This window comes from Canis lupus, chromosome 26, assembly GCF_048164855.1.
Source record: "Canis lupus baileyi chromosome 26, mCanLup2.hap1, whole genome shotgun sequence".
Lineage (NCBI taxonomy): Eukaryota > Metazoa > Chordata > Mammalia > Carnivora > Canidae > Canis > Canis lupus.
In genome coordinates this window covers 49,195,685-49,216,958 of record NC_132863.1, presented here as the reverse complement: position 1 = coordinate 49,216,958, position 21,274 = coordinate 49,195,685, and the positions used below count along the sequence as shown (strand labels likewise).

At 68.5% G+C, this 21,274-nt stretch overlaps 2 protein-coding genes across 4 annotated transcripts; one reads left to right on the top strand and one right to left on the bottom strand.

Annotated features, from left to right (window-relative positions):
• The first annotated feature begins 146 nt into the window (after window positions 1-146).
• HELZ2 (helicase with zinc finger 2) lies at window positions 147-21,207 on the top strand. Of its 2 annotated transcripts, XM_072801748.1 has the most exons (22): window positions 147-252; window positions 1,622-2,720; window positions 2,997-3,180; window positions 3,259-3,366; window positions 3,742-4,259; window positions 4,352-4,993; window positions 5,858-6,641; window positions 6,795-6,870; window positions 6,949-10,786; window positions 10,916-11,034; window positions 11,137-11,268; window positions 11,355-11,513; window positions 11,591-11,738; window positions 11,831-11,947; window positions 12,027-12,219; window positions 12,352-12,486; window positions 12,658-12,876; window positions 13,029-13,185; window positions 13,280-13,447; window positions 14,066-17,115; window positions 17,212-20,062; window positions 20,701-21,207. In XM_072801748.1, the coding sequence occupies exons 2-20, from the start codon at window positions 1,675-1,677 to the stop codon at window positions 14,245-14,247; spliced, it is 8,925 nt and encodes a 2,974-aa protein (XP_072657849.1). In that variant the 5' UTR covers window positions 147-252; window positions 1,622-1,674; the 3' UTR covers window positions 14,248-17,115; window positions 17,212-20,062; window positions 20,701-21,207. The 2 variants fall into 2 exon arrangements, with proteins under 2 accessions (XP_072657849.1, XP_072657850.1); XM_072801749.1 differs by lacking the exons at window positions 13,029-13,185; window positions 13,280-13,447; window positions 14,066-17,115; window positions 17,212-20,062; window positions 20,701-21,207 and having other exon boundaries at window positions 12,329-12,486; window positions 12,658-12,849.
• Window positions 17,394-19,901, bottom strand: FNDC11 (fibronectin type III domain containing 11). Of its 2 annotated transcripts, none has more exons than XM_072801752.1 (2): window positions 19,792-19,901; window positions 17,394-18,437 (listed from the first exon to the last, which is right to left on the bottom strand). In XM_072801752.1, the coding sequence occupies exon 2, from the start codon at window positions 18,432-18,434 to the stop codon at window positions 17,433-17,435; it is 1,002 nt and encodes a 333-aa protein (XP_072657853.1). In that variant the 5' UTR covers window positions 18,435-18,437; window positions 19,792-19,901; the 3' UTR covers window positions 17,394-17,432. The 2 variants fall into 2 exon arrangements, with proteins under 2 accessions (XP_072657853.1, XP_072657852.1); XM_072801751.1 differs by lacking the exon at window positions 19,792-19,901 and adding an exon at window positions 18,918-19,615.
• Window positions 21,208-21,274: the final 67 nt, after the last annotated feature.

Genomic DNA, 21,274 nt, shown 5'->3' with positions numbered 1-21,274 from the left:
GGAGCATCCTCCCCGCGGGGAGCGCGCGGGCACCTGGGGGCAGCTCGGGGCGCCTGCCGGGCCGGGGGTCGGGTCGGGTCGGGGCGCGGGCGGGGGCGGCGCCGCGGCGGGAGGCGGGCTGGGGGCGGGGCGGGGGGCGGTGAGGTAATTTCCGCGCTCGGGCGTCAGCTTGAGTCACCGGGGGCAGAATCGAAAGTGATCGCTGGCGCCGGGCGGGAGCCGGGGCGCCGGGCGGCGGGGTCCGTGCGCGGGGTAAGCGCCCGCGGGCCGGGCTCGGGGGTCTCCGGGGGCCGGGCCGGGGCGGAGGGGGTCGCCCCTGGGGGGCGGGGGGCCGGGGTGCTCGGAAGCCACCTGCACCCTGGGCCCCGAAGCCCCCGGCCTGCCCCCGTCCTGCCCCCATCCTGCTCCCCTGTCCTGCCCTCCCCGTCCTGCCCTCCCCGTCCTGTCCCCGTCCTGTCCCCATCCTACCCCCATCCTGGCCCCGTCCTGCTCCCCCGTCCTGCCCTCCCCGTCCTGCCTCCCGTCCTGTCCCCATCCTGCCCCCATCCTGCCCCCGTCCTGCTCCCCTGTCCTGCCCTCCCCGTCCTGCCTCCCGTCCTGTCCCCATCCTACCCCCGTCCTGCCCCCATCCTGCTCCCCTGTCCTGCCCCCCATCCTGCCTCCCGTCCTGTCCCCATCCTGCCCCCATCCTGCCCCCCGTCCTGCCCCCTATCCTGCCCCCCATCCTGTCCCCATCCTACCCCCATCCTGCCCCCGTCCTGCTCCCCTGTCCTGCCCCCCATCCTGTCCCCATCCTACCCCCATCCTGCTGCCATCCTGCCCTCACCCCGGGGGTGGGAGGCGGCCGTGGTCTCCACACCTCAGGTCCAGAACCCTTCGCGTTGCCCTGTTTACCAATATCCAGCCGGCTGGAGGTCCCCCCGGCCCCCCTGCAGGTGGACTCAGGATTCTCTGTGGAGTGGGGTGGGCTTTCCCACTCGAGGCTGACGCTGCGGCTGCAGCTGTTTCCTCCAAAACATCTCTCGGTGCCCTCAAAGTTTTCCCCGAAAGTTCCCCTCAGACCCAGGGCATCCCCATTTCCTTCCTTCTGCAGCTCCGAGGCTCGCAGTCCTGGCTGCCCCGCCCCACCCCTCCGGCTGCCCCGCGGTTCTCAGGAGCTATCACTTTGCAGAGCCAGGGAGGGGGGCGGGGGTGCATTGGGGGGCATGTGCTTGCTGTGTGTTTAGAGGAGTCTGTGCTTGAGGGGACTTCAGTACAAGGACCCAGGAGGGAGGCTCCCGGGAACCCAGAGAGTCCCTGGGCCCCCAGGGCATCTGCCTTTCTGCAGGCTCCTGTTGCCAGGGCAAACCACCCCCCCCCTCCGCCCCGCCGCAGGCTCCTCTCCAGCAGGTCCCAGAGACCCTTCAGAAGAGGGAGGGTCTTGGCTGGGTTGGGGTCAGTGGGGCCCAGCTCCTCAGACCTAGCACCTCTCCTCCTGTCTGGTGGACGGAATGCTCCCTGCTTCTGCTTCCACCTCCGCCGCCCCCGGCCTGATGGGGACGCCCCGTGTATCCGAGCCCCCACCCCGGGGTACACGTGGGCCTCCTGGCCTCGGGGTCTGACCTTGCTCCTTCCCTTCCAGACATTTCACATGGCTGAACAGCCCCAGAGGACCAGCTGAACCGGGAGCCTGGGATGCCGCTCCGCAGAGCCAGGCCAGAGATGGTGTCCCCAGGGTCCAGCTCATCGCCCAGCAGCCCCATGGCCACCAAGGAGCTACCTCTGGCCAGACTGTGTGCCCAGCTGGACCTGCGACTAGGCTGCTCCCGCTGTACTCAGCGCCTCAATGAGAGCACCTACCTACTGCGCCAGGTAGAGCACAGCTGTCCCCAAGCCATCCTGCTGGCCCGCTTCAAAGGAGCCACCAAGAGCAGGGTCTGGCGCAAGGTGGACCGCCGGCCCAGCTTCCCACGGCCTGCCCGCTATGAGGTCTGCTGGTACTACAGCCCGGGGCTCGGCTGCCAGCGCCACCACAACCAGTGCACCTTTGCCCGAAGCCGGGAGGAGGCCCTGGTCTGGACCTTCGAGCGTGAGCACAACGTCAGGCGCATGTGGCTGAAGTCCGAGCTGCAGGGCGGTGGGGCCCAGGGCGAGCTGCGCAGCCCAGCCGAGGCCATCCGTGCCGAGTACGGCGGCCACTTCCAGCTGCTGTGCTCCCACTGCTTCCGCTGCTGTCCTCCCCGCGTCTGCCCGGTGGACGCCCGGGGCCGCTGCCCCGAGCATGGAGCCTGCCCCTCGCTCCTGACCCACGTGAGCACCGAGGGCCGCCGCAAGCAGCAGGTTGTGGAGGTGCGGCCGCAGCCCCAGTACGGCCAGCCACTGGCCTACTGCATGTTCGTGGGGCGCGGGCGGCCCTGCCGGCACGGGGCATCCCGCTGCCAGTACGCGCACAGCGCGGTGGAGATGGCCGTGTGGGAGGCTGAGCAGCTGGACGGCCTCAAGCGGTGCGACCTGCTCTCGCCCGCTGCCCCCAGCGGGGAGGAGCGCACAGCCCGCCCTGGCCAGGCCCCCAGGGTCAAGCTGTACTGCCGGGCCTGCCTGGTCACCTGCCACTCCCAGGAGGCCTTTGAGAACCACTGCTCGTCCCTGGAGCACGCACAGATGGTGGTCTTGGACCAGGAGGAGTGCTGGGAGCACCGCAGCCCACCCACGGGGCTCTCCACATTTGAGCTCTGCCCAAAGTAAGGACCGTGGGGTGGGGGAGCGGGGTGGGAGGGTGAGCCAGGGGTTCCCTGTCCCCTCCGTGGTACAGGCGGGCCCCCACGTTGGCCTCTGGGGCTGGTCAAGGGAGGTTCATTGAGGCCATTGTTGCGGGCCTCTTCTTGGCATAGGATAGAGGAGGTCCCTGCTCCCACCCTGCCGCCCCCAGGCCTGGAATGTGCCCCGCCTCCCCCACAAGCCAGCATGGGGCTGAGAGGGCTAAGCCCTGCTCTGCTTGCTCGCTTCCCCTTTCCTAGTCCCAGCCTCTGTGAGTATGGGGACATCTGCACCAAGGCGCATTCAGAGCAGGAGCTGCAAGAGTGGACCCGACGGGTGCAGGCCGTGAAGCTGCGGGAGCGGGCCGCCTGGCAGGAGGGGCTGGCGTCTTACCAGACGCGGCTGCTGGCTGAGTACCAGCGGAGTAGCAGTGAGGTTCTGGTGGTAAGCGGGGACCAAGTGAGTGGGAGGGCGTCGCTGGGGCCAGAGCCACCCCGCTGACAGCCAGGCTTCCCTGCGCAGCTGGCCGAGACCGTCGAAGGCGTGTCCATCACGTGCAAGCAGCCCCTGGTGCATGAGGCCCATGAGAAGAAGACTCAGCACAGCTGGATATTTGACGTCAACTCGAAGGTGAGGAGCCAGCAGGCCCCGGGTTGGCTGGGGTTTGGGGTCTGCGGCCGCTGCCTTGTGCCTCCCCTTGGCCACGCCCGTGTGACCCGGAGCACGTCAAGCGCTGTGGGGTTATTCTGTGCAGTGTCTGACAGAGGGTGGGGACCGGGCTAGTGACCGCGTGTGCCCGGAGCTTCCCTACACCGTGGCCTCACTCAGCATCCACGGGGGCTGCCTCAGCCAGCCTGTGGCCCCCTTTGCAGAGGGGACCCCAAGGTTCAGACTGGCCGAGCGCCCTTCTGGGGTGACAGCAGGGTGGGGAGGGCCGGGTGTGTCGCCTGGACTCTGACGGGCGGGCCGGGGCTGGGCGCCCTGACTGTGCAGTCTCTCCCCCAGGAGCCCCTGCTCCACGTGGCCCTGCTGAAGCAGGAGCTGGGCGCAGACTTCTGGCTGGCGGCCCCCGGCCTCCCGTCGGGCCAGCTCTATGCGAAGGGCGAGCGCTTCCAGGCGCGTGCCTCGCCAGCCGCGTTCCAGGTGGAGGTGCGCGTGCGGACTGCCTCCTTCGGCTGCTTCGAGCAGTGGCTGGTCTTGGACTTCGGCCGCAGGCCAGTGCTGCTGCGGAAGCTGAGGCTGCAGGCGGGCCAGGTGCCCTGCCCGGGGCTGCGGGGGAGGCCGGGGGACAGCCGCCCCAAGGAGCTGGAGCGCTGGCACACCGGCAACCGCCACGTGGTGCCTGGTGTGGTGCGGACGGCCGAGCAGGAGGCCCTGGTGGCGATGTACAAGGTGCCCGCCCTGGCCCTGGACTTCAGTCCCGGCGGCCTGGCCTCCGGACCCATGTCCTGCACCAACTACCGGCAGAGGATGCACCAGTTTCTCTATGAGGAGGAAGCCGTGCAGCAGCAGCTGGTGGCCAAGTGAGTGAGGGCGGGTGGGCGGGGGACGGCCGCTGCTGGGGTGTCTACGGCCGAGTGCCGGCCCCGTCCGCTGACCCTTGTCCTCCCCGCAGGCTGAACTTCCGGGGCGCGGTGGCCCTGAGGACGTCACTGCAGACGCCGGCCCTGGGCATGCTCTTCCCGCCGTCGGGAGCCCTGTTCGCCGAGGTCCCCAGCCCCTCCTCTCTCTTGCCAGACACGGACCAGGGCTTCCTGCTGGGCCGGGCGGTCAGCACAGCGCTGGTGGCCCCCGTCCCCGCGCCTGACCACACCGTGTACGAGGTGCGGCTGGAGACCCGGGCCAGCTCCGAGCAGGCACTGTGGCTGCTGCTGCCCAACCACTGCTGCTCGGCCCTGGGGCTGCAGCCCGAAACCAGCCCCACCTTGGAGGTGCAGTTCCAGGTCGACCCGCTGACCTTCCGCTTCTGGCACCAGGCGGTGGACGCGCTGCCTGAGGAGCGCCTGGTGGTGCCTGACCTGCCGACTTGCAACCTGCCCCACCCTCTGCCCATCCCGCCCGCAATGCAGGGCAACCGCAAGCAGAAGCTGGCTGTGGCCTTCATTGCGGGCAGTAGCCCCGGGGGCCGGCGGCCCATTGCCCCGCTGCTCATCTACGGCCCTTTTGGCACAGGCAAGACCTACACGCTGGCTATGGCCTCCCTGGAGGTCATCCGGCAGCCGCACACCAAGGTGCTCATCTGCACACACACCAACAGGTGAGCAGAGCCACCACCCAGACCTGCCCGGAGCCTGCTTCCCTAGGATCTAGGGCTGGGGAGCGTGTGCCACTGGCTTGGGGGGTCACCGCCAGAGAGGAAGGGGAGGCCGCTGGAGGCCCGGGCATGACCGCCCGTGTTGCCTGGCCATCGGCCCAGTGGGGCTGGGCTCGGCTCGCATCCTCTGGCTGCCCTGTGGACGCTGGGGGGCGGGGAGCAGCGCGGCCCCTGGGGTGAGTCTGGTCACTCTGACCCTAGGGACCCTCTGTCCTAGCTGACTGGTCCTGGGCTAAGAGACACAGGGGACACCTGTGCTTCAGGCCCAGTGCAGGGCGCCCCGGGGTCAGGGTGTGCTGCTTGGGGAGGGGCCCGGGGCGAGGTCCTGGCGTCGTCTCTGAGACGAACACAGACTCTTCCCTCAACCTCTCACCCGATCCCCTCGGTCAGTGTGGTTTTCTTAGCTCCCAGCACTTGCTGCTCAGGAGGGGTCTCTCCCGCGGGGGCCCGGCTTCTGCCCCAGAATGCGCTGGCCCTGGGTGTGTGAGGGGCTGGCCTCAGTGCTCCTGAGAGCCGGCGCCAGGTCTCCCGGCCCCTGGCCCCCCTGCGGCTCCCCCATCTGCCTCTCTGCACGGCCGGCCCCTCCTTCACCTCCTCCGGGGAGCCCTCCCTGGCCTCCCCGACCTGCGCTGTTGCCAGTTCTCGTCTGGCTCTGACCTTCCGTGTTTCTCTGTCTGTGTGTCCGTCCTCTGTGCTGGTGTTTAAGCTCTGTGGGGGCAGGACAGGCCTCGCTGCAGGCCAGGCCGGGCTCACAGTCGGGGCCTGAATGGACAGCCGCTGAGGCCCCGTGTGCCCTTCTGCCCTCAGTGCGGCCGACATCTACATCGAGGAGCACTTCCACGGCTACGTCAGCAGCGGCCACCCCGAGGCCGCCCCGCTCCGGGTCATGTACACGGACCGGCCGCCCAGCCAGACGGACGCCACGGTGCTGCAGTACTGCTGCCTGACGCAGGACCGCCGGGCCTTCCGCGCACCGACGCGGGCCGAGCTGGAGCAGCACCGCATCGTGGTCACCACCACGTCGCAGGCCCGCGAGCTCAGGGTGCCCGCCGGCTTCTTCTCGCACATCCTCATCGACGAGGCCGCGCAGATGCTGGAGTGCGAGGCGCTCACCCCGCTGCGCTACGCCGCGCCCGGCACCCGCGTGGTGCTGGCGGGGGACCACATGCAGGTCACGCCCCGGCTCTTCAGCGTGCCCAGGGCCCAGGCGGCGGGGCACACGCTGCTGTACCGCCTGTTCCAGCACTACCAGCGGGAGGCGCACGAGGTGGCCCAGCGGAGCCGCCTCATCTTCCACCAGAACTACCGCTCCACGGAGGCCATCCTCAGCTTCGTCTCGCGCCACTTCTACGTGGCCAAGGGCAGCCCCATCCACGCCAGCGGCCGCGTGCCCCCGCACCCCAGGCTGCACCCGCTCATGTTCTGTCACGTGGCGGGCAACCCCGAGCGCGACCTGTCCAGCACGTCCTGGCTGAACGCGGCGGAGGTGGCTCAGGTCGTGGAGCAGGTGCGGGACCTCCACGACGGCTGGCCCTCCTGCTGGGGCGCCCGGGAGCAGAAGCACATCTGCGTTGTGTCGCACGGCGCCCAGGTAAGTGCACCCACCTGCGCTTGAGCCCCGTGACTGCAGCCGGGGCGGGAGCTCCGGGGCACTGGGTGGGGGGGCCAGAGTCCCACCCTTGGGGGGCCCGCACCGCACGCCCAGCGCTCACCCAGGCCCGCTGCGCCGGCCGCGTGTCTCCAGGTGACTGCGCTGAGGCAGGAGCTGAGGAAGAGGAACCTGGGCCAGGTGTCCGTGGGCAGCTTTGAGATCTTGCCAGGTGGGCGCCGGGGGCGGGGGCGGGGGCGGGGGGGCCTCCCCTCCTGGCCTGGCCTGGCCTGACGGTGCCCCCTTGCAGGCCGGGAGTTCCGGGTGGTGGTGCTGAGCACCGTGCACAACCACCACAGCCTGCTGAGCTCAGGGACAGCCTCCCTCGGGTTCTTCACGGACGCCCGCGTGCTCAACACCATCATGACCCGCGCCCAGTCCCAGGTGGTGGCCGTGGGGAACGCTCTGGCCCTCTGCTCCTCCGGGGCCTGCAGCAAGCTCTGGAAGAGCTTCATCCGTGAGTGTGTGAAGCATCACAGCGTCTGCCCCGAGAGCCTGTCCCTGGAGCACATCGAGCAGGGCGTGCTTCAGCAGCAGCGCTGGGCCCTCCAGGCCGGGAGGTCTGCGGCAGCGGCGGCCCTGGACGCTGTCCCAGAGGAAAGGGCAGCAGGGGAGCCGGCCCCAGAGCGTGCGGCCACGGGGGCCACGGCTCGGGGGAGGACCTTCCCGTCTAAGACCTCGGCAGCAGGAGACAAGGCCGCGCCGCGGGCAGAGGCAGGGGACGCGGCCTCAAGGTCCGTGGCCAGGGGCTGCTCCGTGGTGGGGGGCCCTGCCACGGTGCCCACGGAGGTGGAAGGCGCAACATCGGCACCATCGAGGACCTCGTCGCTGGGGGACGGGACCTCCAGGAATGCGGTGGCAGGGCTGACGGCCACGGAGAACAGGGACCCCGAGGACCCTGAGGACACTGAGTCCGACTTCTGGCCTTCTGACACGGAGCTCAACGCGGACGACTCCATCCTGCAGGAGCTCCTGGATGAAGGCCGGAACGTGACGGTCACCGTCCGGGAAGATGGGCTACTGGACACCATTGCCAGGCCCGAGTCCCCGCACCAGGCCCGGCAGTACACACACCTGCCACGGGCCACCCTGCAGAAACTACTCTGCTCGGAGCCCGAGCTGTACCGCCACTGTGCCTTCGTGCAGGAGACCTTCGAGCAGGCGACAGCCCTCCCGCTGGATGACGTGGCTTCCAGCCCCATCCAGATCAGGGGCCGCCTGCACTGTGGGATGGCCTTCAGCGGGGACGAGGTGCTCGTGAAGGTCCTGGGCCAGGACACGGGCTGCCCGGGGAGGCGGCAGGGCTGCGTGGTGGGCGTGCTCAAGAGGAAGCGCCGGGAGCTGGTGTTCGTGTGCCGCATGGATGAGTGGGACTCTCGCATCATGACCCCCGTCGATGGCTCTGTGACGAAGATCTTCGTGGCCGAGCTGAAGGACCCGCTGCAGGTGCCCATCCACCGCGTCCAGCAGGGCCGCGTGCAGCGGGTGGGGTATGAGCGGCTCACGGCCGAGGCCCGGGGCAGCCGGCTCTTCTGGGTGCGCATCGTCCTGTGGCGGCAGCGCTTCTACTACCCCCTGGGCATCGTCCTGGAGGTGCTGCCCGAGGCCACCACGTGGGAGCAGGGCCTCCGCGTCCTGGACCTGGAGCACGGCTTGAAGAAGCCCTCACTAGAGCCCGCAGCCCTCTGCAAGGTGCTGCAGAAGTACCGGGCGGAGCTTGGCCGGGCCCCCGACCACCGGGAGGACTGTCGCGGCTTCCCAACCTTCACCGTGGACCCCCAGGGCGCCCAGTACCTGGACGATGCCCTCAGCGTCCGCGATCTGGGCCCCAGGTACCAAGTGGCTGTGCACATTGCTGACGTGGCCAGCTCCCTTCCCAGGGACGGGGCCGTGGACCTGGAGGCCCGCAGGCAGGGCATCACGTTCTATGCCCCTGACCGGGAGCCGGTGCCCATGCTGCCAGCCGGCCTCTGCCGTGACGTGCTCAGCCTCCTGCCCGGCCAGGACCGCTTGGCCATCTCCCTCTTCCTCACCGTGGAGAAGGGCAGTGACCAGATTAAAAGCCTGCACTTCGCGCCCTCTGTGATCTGCTCCGACCGCCAGCTGTCCTACGAGGAAGCTGAGGCCGTGATCCGGAGGCACCCGGGTGGTGGCCGCGAGCTGCCCGCCCAGCTGGACTCTGTGGACGCCTGTGTCGTGGCCGCGTGCCACTTCTCCCGGGTGCTGCGCCGGCGCCGCCTGCAGACCGACTCCCACTACGAGCAGCCCAGCGAGGACTGTGTGCTGGGCTTCCGTGCGGCCCACGTCATGATCAAGGAGTACATGATCCAGTTCAACAGCCTGGTGGCCGAGCTCCTGGTGAGCAGCGAGCCCACGCGGACCGTCACGCCGCTGCGGTGGCAGCCCACGCCCGGTGAGCGGCAGCTGGGGGCCCTGTGTGACAAGCACCAAGAGCTGGTGGCCCTGTCGCTGCACCTCCGCCACCACCTGCCCAGCCGCGGGTCCCCCGGCAGCCACATCTACCTCCTGGCCTCCCTGTGGGAGCACGTCCAGCTCGCAGCCCGCGCCGGGGACTGGAACCGCGTGGAGGACCTCATCACCACGGACGACTTGCACCCTTCTCTGGCTCCCGTGGGCCTGGACCTCCGCAAGGCTCTGGCCCGCTCTGCGTTTGGCCGCTCCTGCCAAGGTGAGCGGCAGGAGGCTGGCCACTACTCGCTGCAGGTGGACTGGTACACGTGGGCGACCTCCCCCATCCGCAGGTACCTGGACGTGGTGCTGCAGCGGCAGATCCTGCTGGCGCTGGGCCGCGGCGGCCCCGCCTACTCCGCCCGCGACATCGACGGGCTGTGCCAGGAATTCAGCTACCAGCACGGGCGCGCCCAGAGCTACCAGCGCCAGGCCCGAAGCCTGCATCTAGCGGCGCAGCTCAAGGTCCAGCCGCGGAGCAAGCTGGGCTTCGTGGTGGGCGTGGAGACCGGCTCCCGCTGCTTCAGGCTGCTCTTCCCCGCCGACCCCGAGGCCCTGCCGGACCTCTGCCCCGTGCACTACCGCTCCTTGCAACTGGCCGAGCACCCCGGCAACCTGGAGGGGCGGCCGGGCCTGCGGCTTGTGTGGCGGCGCCGCATCTACTCCGTGTGGGCAGACGGGCCGCGCTCCCCGCTGCCGGGCGCCCTGCTCGACCCACACACTAGGCCCGTGGACGCCAGCCTGTGGCAGCAGCTGCTGGAGCTGGTGCAGGAGCAGCGGTGGCCGGAGCTGGCTGCCCTCGTGCGGGAGCAGGGCGCGGCGAAGCCCCAGCAGCGCATGCTGGGCCGGGTGTGGCAGAGCCCCTGCGGCCACTTTGTGGAGGTGGCCCGGGAGCTGGGCGGGGGGGACACGCTGCAGGTGCAGCTCAGTGCCACCCTGCAGCGTGGCTTCCTGGCACCGAGTTTGCAGCTGTGCACGGTGGCACCCGGCTTCACCCTCTGCCTGGAGCACGTGGAGCGGCTGGGCAGCTGCTTCCTGGACCAGATGCCCCAGGCCGTGCGAGACCGCTGTCCCGACGTGGCCGAGTACTCCCGCGTGTGGGGGCCCTTCTGCTCCTTGGAGTCGGCCACCAGCGCCGTCTTGGAGAGTGACTCCATCACGCTGCAGCACGTGAGCATATCCTGGGATGTGAAGCAGATGCCGCAGCGGCGGCTCCGGGGCTCCTTCTGCCTGGAATCCTCCTTCCTCAGTGAGCACTGCATCGACCTCAGCTTTGGCCACTGCTACCTCTGCCTCCGGCTCGAGGGGCTGCTGGCCGTGCCCGCCGCAGAGAAGCGGCTCCCCTCAGCTGGCCCCGGCCAGCCTCCCCCGGCCACCCCGGCCTGCGGCCCCAGCGGCCCCGGCCCCTTCCTGAGCATTGACCCCGACACGTACACGTGGGTGGCCCACGGGCTGACAGAAGACTGGGACCCGAAGGAGGGCCGGGCCGACCGGCAGGAGACCCCCAAGCAGGTGCACTTCTTCATCCAGCACATGGCCATGGAGAAGGTTCCAGAAGAGGTGCTGAGGCCTGGTGCCCGATTCACCATTGAGGTGCTGCCCAAGCAGCTTCCGGACATGTGAGTGGCCTCCACGGGGGGACGCCAGGGAGAGGCTGGCGGGCGGGGTGGGGCGACAGCTCCCTGGGTCCCCTCCCCGGGCCAGTCCTGCGGGTGCCCAGTGTCCCCCTCACCACCACCTGCCCCCAGTCGCAAGGAAGAAGCCGTGCGCGGGCTGAAGCGCGCATCCCCGCTGGTCATCAACATTGCCCTGGGCCGGCCCATCCCGCTGCCCCGCCAGCTTCTTTCCCAGCAGACCCGTGGCCGAGGTAGGTGGACGTCCGGCCAGCCCCTGCCCCGCCGCTGAGTCCCTTCATCCGGCCTGGGCCCTGCCCTGCACCCCTGCTCAGCCAGGCCTGACCCTCCCTTAGGGACATACAGCAGGTTCCTGGAGAAGCAGGCGTTCGACCTCCCTGGCGGCCCCCACACGCTGAACCGCAGCCAGAACAGGGCTGTCAGGGCGGCTCTGAAGAAGCAGTTCACCGTGATCCAGGGCCCTCCAGGTGGGGCCCCTGCCGGGGCTGTGGGTGCTTGGGGCTGCCCGGGGTAGGGGGGCGGCAGCTCTGCTCATCGCGTTCTCTGCCCACAGGGACCGGGAAGACAGTGGTGGCCTTCCACATCGTGTTCTGGTTTCACAAGTCAAATGAGGAGCAGACGGGGGCCTGTGACACCCCCAGGGAGAAGCAGCTGGGGGGTCCCTGCATCCTGTACTGTGGCCCCTCTAACAAGTCGGTGGACGTCCTGGCAGGTGCGTGGGGTTGGCTGTGGGGGCTTCGCCCAGGGGTGCTGGCCCGGGGACCGTCCCTGACGCCCCGTGGCCACCAGGGCTGCTCCTGAGCAGGAGAGCGGAGCTGAAGCCGCTGCGAGTGTACAGTGAGCAGGCCGAGGCCACAGAATTTCCGGTGCCGGGTGTGGGCAGCCGGGGCCTGCCCAAGAAGAGCCCCCGGGAGGGGAGGCCCAACCAGACCCTCAGGTGCGGTTGCTCAGCTGTGTGTGTGTGAGTGGAGGCCCCAATCCCGTCTTGGGCGAGAACTAATGCGGCTTCATGGATGTCCCCCACCCCAGGAGCATCACCCTGCACCACAGGGTCCGGCAATCCTCCAACCCCTACGCACCGGACATCAGGGACTTTGATGCCCGGCTGCAGAAAGGGGAGATCCTTTCCAAGGAGGACCTCAGCTGGTAAGCAGCCGGGGCCGTGGGGTTGTCTCTGGCCTCGGGCCGTGGGCTCGCTGTAGGACCAGATGGCATCCCGGTGCAGGTACAAGACCATCCTGGGGAAAGCACGGAAGTTCGAGCTGGACCAGCACAGGGTCATCCTGTGCACGTGCTCCTGTGCGGCCTCAGCCAGCCTCAGGAAGCTGGACGTCCGGCAGATCCTCATCGACGAAGCAGGCATGGCCACGGAGCCGGAGACCCTCATCCCTCTGGTGGCCTTCTCCAAGGCCGAGAAGGTGAGTGCCGGGAGCCCCGTGCGGGTGTCACGGGCTGTGGGTTTCAACCCGGAGGGCGGCATCGCGGTCATGGTGCGGTGGCAATGGCCACGGAGCTGCGTCCCTCTAGGCCTGTGCCCGCCTGCCCCCCAGGTGGTTCTTCTCGGGGACCACAAGCAGCTGCGGCCAGTGGTCAAGAACGAACAGCTGCAAAATCTGGGGCTGGATCGGTCTCTGTTCGAGAGGTACCACGTGGACGCGCACATGCTGGACACGCAGTACCGCATGGTAAGCCGGTCCCAGGGTCTAGGCCTCCGGCCCAGGTGTCACCACCCGGGGCCCTGACCTCCGGTGTCCACCTGGCCTTTTCTGGGCCACAGGAGGCTCCCAGGCCCCCCAGCTCTGAGCCCTAGGACAGGTAGAGAGTGACGTGCCCCTGGCACATGCCCTGCCTTGCAGCACGAGGGCATCTGTGCCTTCCCCTCCATGGAGTTCTACGAGAAGAAGCTGAAGACCTGGCAGGGCCTGAGGCGGCCGCCCAGCATCCTCGGCCACATTGGCAAGGAGAGCTGCTCTGTCATCTTCGGCCACGTGCAGGGCCATGAGCAGAGCCTACTGGTGTCCACAGATGAAGGGAATGAAAACTCCAAGGCCAACCCGGAGGAGGTGGCCGCGGTGGTGAGTGCCAGTGAGACCTTCCTAGTGCCCCAGGGTCAGGGAGGGCTTCCTGGAGGAGGAGGCAGAGGAACTGAGGGAACGGGCGAGGCCCTGGTGTCCAGGGCAGGAGAGGCGCCTGGGCCAGCTTCAACAGCACCCCCTTGGTCCCTCAGGTCCGCATTGCCAAGCAGCTGACTCTGGGCAGGACGGTGGAGCCCAAGGACGTCGCCATCCTCACTCCCTACAACGCTCAGGCTGCGGAGATCAGCAAGAGGCTGGTGCGAGAGGGCGTCTCCGGAGTGACCGTGTGCTCCATCACCAAGAGCCAGGGTGAGGGTGGCCCTGGGGCAGGGGGCGCGTGCCACGCGGGTCCCAGGGTGGGCGAAGCGCCGGGGCGGGCCTCATGGTGCCGGCCCAACTGCAGGAAGCGAGTGGCGCTACGTGCTGGTGAGCACGGTCCGCACGTGCCAGGAGAGTGACCTGGACCAGCGGCCAACGAAGAGCTGGCTCAAGAGGTTCCTGGGCTTCGTCGTGGACCCCAACCAAGTGAACGTGGCCATCACCCGGGCCAGAGAGGGGCTCTGCGTCATCGGTAAGGTTGCCTGCCCGGGGGTGGGGCGGGGCGGGGCGGGGCGGGGCTCCCTGGCTGGGCGGGGCTCCCCAGGGGTGTGGCTCCCGGTGGGCGGGGCTCCCCGGGGGTGTGGCTCCTGGGTGGGCGGGGCTTCTGGGTGGGCGGGGGCTCCCGGGGGTGTGGCTTCTGGGTGGGCGGGGCTTCTGGGTGGGCGGGGCTCCCGGGGTGTGGCTTCTGGGTGGGCGGGGCTCCCCGGGGGTGTGGCTTCCTGATTGGGCGGGGCTCCCCCGGGGTGTGACTCCCGGTGGGCAGGGCTCCCTGGGGGTGTGGCTTCTGGGTGGGCGGGGCTCCCCGGGGGTGTGGCTCCTGGGTGGGCGGGGCTCCCCGGGGGTGTGGCTTCCCGGTGGGCGGGGCTCCCTGGGGGTGTGGCTTCTGGGTGGGCGGGGCTCCCCGGGGGTGTGGCTCCTGGGTGGGCGGGGCTCCCGGGGTGTGGCTCCGTGATTGGGTGTGGCTCCCGGTGGGCGGGGCTCCCCGGGGGTGTGGCTTCCCGGTGGGCGGGGCTCCCCCGGGGTGCTCCCTGGGGGGGCACTGGGCGGGCTGGGCCCCCCACGGAGCCCTCCGCCTTCCCTCGCCCCGCAGGAGACCACCGCCTCCTGAGCTGCTGCCCCCTGTGGCGGCGGTTCCTGGACTTCTGTGAGGCGCAGCGCAGCCTGGTGCCCGCCGGCCAGGTGCGCGTTTGCAGGAGGCCCGCCGTGGCTCCCGGGAGCGGCCGCTCCACCTGCCCGGGCCTGGGGCTGCCCCGCGGCAAGGCCAAGCCCTGAGCCCTGCCCCGCCCACTGCGCAGAAGCCCGGGCCCTCCGCGGGCCCTGCTGGCCGCCTACCTGGTGGCTCGTGAGCAATAATAACCCCTTTCCAGGGTCTTGGCCTCTCCCGGGGCAGGGAGCGGCCAGGCCCGCGCAGCCGGCAGGTGCGGACACTGGGGGAAGAACGCCGGCCTCCTGGGGAGCTGCTTCCCTTGGGACATTGGGTGACAGGGAACGCTCAGGGGTCAGGGAAGGGGGCCTCTGGGCCTTCTGGTGTTGCCCGGAAGGTTAGAGGCCGGGAAGGAGGTCCCAGCCGGGCTGCTCTTCGGTCCTTGGATGCCATCCCTGACCCCACTGGGTGCTGCTGGCTGGGGAGCTCGGTCTACTTTCTTCTTTCTTTTACTTTTTTTGTTTGTTTGTTTCAAGTAGGCTCCATGCCCAACGTGGGGCTTGAACTCCTGGCCCTAAGATTAAGAGTTGCATGTTGTACCGACTGAGCCAGCCAGGCCCCCCTATTTTTAATTTTTAAATAAGCCAAAAGCCAGTGGCTTTTTTTACTGGAACAAGTTCCTTCGCCCAAACTGACAGAGAGGCCCCCTGGAAGAGAGGGCCTGTTCTGTGTCCGCACCACCCTAAGTGGGACCCCAGCCCTGTGTCCTTCAGGAGCCACCTGCCCTTGCAGGAGGAAGGGAGGACCAGAACCAGGTGCCCACACCTGGACCATGGGTGTGCGGGGTGGCCTGGGATTGGGATGACCCTGGATGGGCAGCCTTCTTGTGCCTTCAGCCTGACCTCTGCCTCCCCTTTGCAACCTCAAGCCTGCTGCCAGGTCAGGACTTTTGGGACAACCTGTCCTGTGTTTGCAAGGTTGAGGACCTTCATTGTCACTCAGGGTGCATTCATGTCCTTCCTGCTCTGGAAACTTCTGCCTTGATATCCGCCCTCACCTCAGGCCACCCCAGCCCACCCCCAGGCAGCTCGGGCCCAGAGTCTCTGCACTTCCACCGTCCCCACGGCCTGAGGGATGCTGCCAACAAGCTGCTTATACTAGGAGGGGCCTGCCCTCCCTGTGGCCTTGCTGCAGAGCCCTCTGCCAGCGGTGGGGCAGGGGGCCGGGGGTGGGGGGGTGGGCGGGGACGACAATGATGATGTTCTGATATTTGCTACAAATCAAATGTCTACATTCCAATTTATATATATTTTCTTGTTTCTGTGCTATACGATTCAATAATAATTTTATCATAAAGAACACTCCGAATGTTATTCTCACTTCTGGGTGTTTGGGGTTTACTGGGTCAAGAAAGGGTGGCCTGTCCTCTTGTTTTGGGTTGCAGGGTGGCTATGGCGTCTGTCAAGAACCAAGAGCCCATTATAGCTGGATACCAGACAAGCAAGGACTCAGGGGCTGGTGTCCCCACATCATAGCTGACAGCAGCCGGCAGGCTGAGGAGTGTCTGCCCCACAACACGGGAAGCTGGGTGGTGGTGACCAAGGGCCACAGGGGTGAGCTGCGTCTAGGACCGCGTGCCCAGCCTAGTGAACTCTGACCCCAGGCAGGGCTGGTTGCAGAGTCCAAGTCCAGAGTCCCCAAGGCTGCCAGCCCTGACAGCGTCCTGCGAGGTCCAGGGTCTGAATACTCCCCAAGGACGCCTGAACACTGCGTACCTCCTCCAGGCCAGCTCAGGCCACTCAGGGTTTGGCTCGTTTGCTCTGAGCGCCCGGGGCCTCCAGCAGCACCAGCTGTGCCGAGGCCAGCGCGGCAGGCCCTGGCCTCCCTGATTGCCAGCGTGGGTATCAGACGGGTGTGGAGGGTCAAGGAGCCTCCAAGGCCTGTGAGCCCCCTGTGAGGCTGCAGAGGGGGCCAGACCAGCCCGACCCGGAGGGGGTCTTGGACAGCCGTACAGGCACAGAGAAGTCCTGCTACCTGGGGAGTACTGAAGGGAGGACCAACAGGTGCCCTGCGGCAGGAAGTCGTGCCCTCATCAGCCCGGAGTCCGGCAAGGCTCGAAGAGGCGGGAGTGCCAGGCTTGGTGGCGAGGGGCTCTCACCGCAGGGACCCGCCTCCCTTGGTGACCCCCAACACCGGACTCCCCCTTCTTGGTGCGATCTGTGACCTGGCACAAACCGGGATCCCTGGGCTCTGGCTCTGCTCTCTCTGCCCCACCCCTGCCCCCACCCACCTCCCCTCTCCAGGGTGCCTTGGGATGACTGGGCCTTGAGGAACATCCAGGAGTGTCCACCCCACAGCCACTTAATGCCACAGTGAGGCCTGGCCTCCTGAATGGCATGCAGCAGCGCCCAGTGGGTCAGCTCCTGGCGAGGCCTAGGGGGAGCCTACCCCACGTCGAGAGCTGGGGGGCAGGTCCCGGGGCATTTCTGACAGTTGGGGACCCGCGCGCTCTGCAAACCACTCCTCTGCCAGTGGGGGAGACTATCCCTGTTCCTGGTCATCTTTTCCTGCCACACCTGCTCTCAGGGGCCCTTGCGACCCCGGAGACGGGCACGGCAGTGGAGGGGCGGTCTGCGGTCGGCGGGTCCCCACGGCTCCCCACACAGGGCCGTCCTCCTGGACCTGGACGCAGGCAAGCCGCGGCAGCAGGACGTGTGCGCGGAGCCGAGCGGGCTGAGCACCCCGAGGTCGCGGGATCGAGCCGGAGGGCGAGGACAGGCTGTAGCGGCATCAGCGCGGGGCTGGCCGGTCGCCCGGGGCGTGGCAGCTGGCGCCGAGGGCCGCCACGCGGCAGCTGCACTGGCCTGTGTCTCGGGGAGGCCCGGGCCAGGCTGCCTTGCCCGGCCCTCACCGCCCCGGGGCAGGCGTGCGGATGAGCGTTAGCTCCTTCTGGGGAAAGACTTCACTTAACCCGGACTGTCCTCGTGAAGCTACAGGTCCCCGTGGGGAACCCTGGCCTGGGGCAGGCGGGAGGGGCTGGGCCACGGGGCTGAGGCCCCTGGAGAATCCCTCATGCTTGCTCGTGGCCGCAGGTCGCCGGGACTGCGGTTTCTTTCTCCCGGGACCGGCTACCCTGGAAGGTCCAGCCTGGGCCCGCACCGGGGAAAAGAGGGCGGGAGCCCGGGGCGCCTGGGGCAGAGTCCGAAGAAAACACTCGCGTGGCTGCTGCTGCCTCTAAAACGTAAGTAGGTTTGTTTCTTTAATTGTGTGTGTGTGAGTTTATAGTCTTTATTAGTGGATAAATATTAGAAAATCATCTCTCAGAAAGTGTGGGCAGGGGCAGGCCCGGCTTGCCTAGCCGACTGGGGGCGCGCCCTTCGGGGGGCCCCGGCCTGGTGTGCAGGGTGAGGCTGTCCCGCCAGGGCTCGTACACCAGTGTGTAGCTCTCTGCTCTCTTGACGGTGAACTTGTAGGAGCGGTTGGGCAGCAGGTTGTGGATGTCGAAGGTGCAGGCGGCCACGGGGATGATGCCGCACTGCGTGCACTCCTGCTGTGTCCGTGGGTCCAGCAGCTTGAAGCGAAGCTCAAACTGCTCTGGTGCCGCTGGCTGGATGGTGACGAACCAGCGCAGGCTGACCCAGTCCTGGTGGGCCACCGACTCCTTTCGATCGAACACGACGGGCATCTTGGTGCTCAGCATGAGCCTGATGTGCGGGATCTTGGTGGCGCCGACGTCAGACACCAGGCGGTGCTTGATGTGCAGACGCCCGGGCACCATCAGGGCCAGGAAGCTGTCCACGACCGCCGACAGGTCGGCCAGCCGCTGCTCCACCAGGCCCCAGCCGGCCACAAAGGGCCGCGGGTCAGGCGACTCCAGCAGAGCGTCGAGCTCGGCGCGGCCGCGGTCCAGCTGCTCCAGCAGGTCCCCGAGCAGCAGGAGCTGGATCTTGGTCTGGGCGGTGCCCACCTTCTTCATGCGCTGGAACTTCCAGGGGTCGATGAGCTGGAACATGGTGCTGGGCAGCACCAGGGGGTTCTGGTCACCCAGGGCCAGGTGCTTGGGCAGGATCTCGATGTAGTAGGAACACTTCCTGAGCAGCTCCATGCGGGCGTGGTGGCGCTTGAGCAGCTGCGGGCTCAGCTCCGCCGTCAGGAACTCGCGCAGCGCCGCGCGGCGCTCCATGTAGGTCCGCCAAGCCGCCGGCGCCAGCAGCTGCTGCTCCTCCGCCTCCTCCGCCTCCTCCTGGTCCAGGAAGGACTGAGGACTGTCCAGCTTCATCTTGTCCAGGCCCAGGCCTGTCACCTGCAAGTTCATTGTCTGGGGGGGGGGGGCGGGGGCTGTGAGCGGAAACAGCCCGCGGCCTCCGCCACCCGCGGGGGCTCACTCGGGTCAGTGTTTGTGTGCGGAGGGGGCGGCTCCGGGCCCGCTGCCCTCCATCCTGGGCCCCGGGGCCCGCCCCGCAGGAGCAGCTTATGGGGGAGCACGTCTCTCTGGGAAGGCGCTGCCGGAGGCAGGTGGCCAGGCTGCAGATCTGGGTAACACCGCCCGCTGGGGGGCAACCACTCGCTGGGGAGTCATTGTGATGACACAGGGAGGGGCGAGGCCAATGGGCTCTGGGGCAGCACCGAGCAGCTGTGGGGCCTGGCTGAGGCCTCAGGGTGCGCCCTGGGGACTGTTGAGAGGATTCGGTGTGATCCTGTCCGGGCAGCAGCAGACTCCCCGTGGGGGCCACCACCACCCTGTGGGCCTGCTACCCCTCCCTGTCACTGCAGGCCGGGGCAGGGGGCCAGGGCTCACCCAAACACAAGGCCAGCTGGTGCCTGGAGCCAGTGGAGGCGGCGGGGTGGCCGCTGGCCTCAGCTCCTGGTTACTGAGCCCCACTCTGTGCCTCGACGCCCCTCGGGGCGGGAAGATCCTGGTGCCCCATCTCATAATCGGGGTACCTGAAGCTAAAATGCCTTGTAGCTCCTCAGTTCAGGATCTGAGGCCAGCCGTCAACTCCAGGGCCTGACCCTCCTCCCGTGCCACCCCTGCCCCGGCTCCCAGCTCTAGGGGGCGGTGGGAGGGAGCTGGCTGGGGCAGGCGCAGGGGCGCCAGGACCCCCCCTGCAGGCTGCGCTCCTTGAAGGGCCAGCAGTCTGACGGCTGCCCTGGGCCCCAGCCGCCCCTCAGACGGGGAGACAGCCCCAGGTTCTGGGCCAGCCGCAGCCACCCAAGGCTTCGGTTAATCACAAAGAAAGTTGGCAGGAGCCCGGGGGTCAGCGGTTTAGCGCCTGCCTCCGGCCCAGGGCCTGATCCTGGAGCCCCGGGGTCAAGTCCCACATGGGGATCCCTGCATGGGGCCTGCTTCTCCCTCCGCTCGGCCTGTCTCTGCCTCTGTGTGTGTGTCTCTCATGAATGAATGAATAAAATCTTAAAAAAAAAAAAAAAAAGAGTTGGCAGGTTGAGTGACTTGCTGAGAGCGCCCCGAGCGGCAGGGCGGTGCCGACCCCAGTCTGGGCCCTCCCCAGAGGCCAGCCCTTCACCTTCCCGGGGAGAAGCCAGAGCAGGCCCTGGGCACCAGAGAGGGGGTCTGCGAGGCCGGGCCGGGCCGGGGGTGGCCGCCGCTGGGCCGCCCTGGGTCCCACTGTGCCCTCCCCGGTCGCCCCGCCGCCCCGCCCGCGCCCACTTGCCCTGCGTCCGGGAGCGAGGGCCGCCCGGGACCTGCTCCGCGCCGCGTCCTGCGGGTTGCCATGGCGACCGCGGCCTCTGTGCGCTCCGCCCACGGGGCGGGGGTGGGGGCGGGGGCGGGGGCGGGGCGGGCGCCGCCGGGGTGTGGGGAGGGGGCGGCCCCGACTGGGCGACCGGCCGAGGTGTCCCGCAAGCCAAGCCCCAAGTAGGCTCCCGCGGGGAGGAGTAAACTGAGGCTGGCCGCCCGCCTGCCCGGCCCTGTCCCGGCGCCCGGTGAGAGGGGAGAGCTGGGCGGCGCCGGCGGGTGGTGACAACTGCCTGGGCGGGTACTCCCCATCCGGCTGGACACATGGGGCCGCCAGGGAGCCCCTTCCCTGAGCCGTGTCAGCGGCCTGGGGCCTCCCCGCAGAGGCCCCTCTCGGACACCCAGGCGCTATTGGCCTCCTTGGGGAGGATGGGGGTGGGCGTGCCCCCCGGGTACCCTGGCGGCCCCCCAGGATAGGGCACCTGTCTCCGAGCTCCCTGCCAGCCTGTTCTGCATGCAGGGACTCCCCCCAGCTGCACTGGCCCCTCGGGTGACCCCCGGCGAGCGGTGGCGGGGCAGTCCAGGCCTGGCACAGAGGCTGCAGAGGTCAGCCCTGGGGGGCACGCGGATGCCATTTCCGCCCCGCTCAGTAGATGCTCACCCTTGGGTTTGGAAAGGGGGTGCTGTGTGAAGGCTGGGGGGAGGCGGCGCTGGAAAGCGGGGAGCCCGAGGAGGAAGCCACCCCAGGCTGCAGCCCACCCCAGAGAGCCGGAGACCCCTGCCCTCCTGGGCCAGGTCTTGGGCCTCTGCCCTCTCCTCGGCCCCACCCCCCCTTTTTTTTACTTAACTATAAAAACTTAAATTCTTGGTTTTGAGAGAATTGTAGATTCTCAGGCAGTTGGAAGAGAATGATGCTGGCCCAGTTCCCGGAGCGCAAACATCTTTGATGACACCTGGTTGTGCATGGGAGGAGACGCAGGACTGGCCCATCCCGCAGCCCCCCCCCCCCACCTTCGGGGCCCTGGCAGGGGGGCAGTACCGGGCTCCCCTTAGGCTGGAGAGCCGTGAGGGTGGGGGCCTGGGGGTGGTGGGACCCCAGGGGCACAGACCCCACAGCGTGTCCTCCAGAGAGCGACCCCCTCCTCCCAGCAGAGCTGCTCGGAGCCCTCACCCGGGCCCTGCGCGCTGTGTGCACCTTCCCCGACGTCCTGGGCTAGTGGGTGCCACAGCAGCACTGTCCTCTGGGGCACCGGGGGCTCCGTCAGTGAAGTGTCCGCCTTCAGCTCAGGTCATGGTCCTGGGGTCCAGCCCCCTGCTCAGTGGGGAGTCCGCTTCTCCCTCTGCCCCCCTCCCCACTTGTGCTCTCTCTCCCTCAAATAAAATCTTAAAAGAAGCCTGTGCTCTGACCCCTTCCCGAGTTGGGGGGGGGGTCCTCCCGTCGCCCCCACGAAGCACCATTC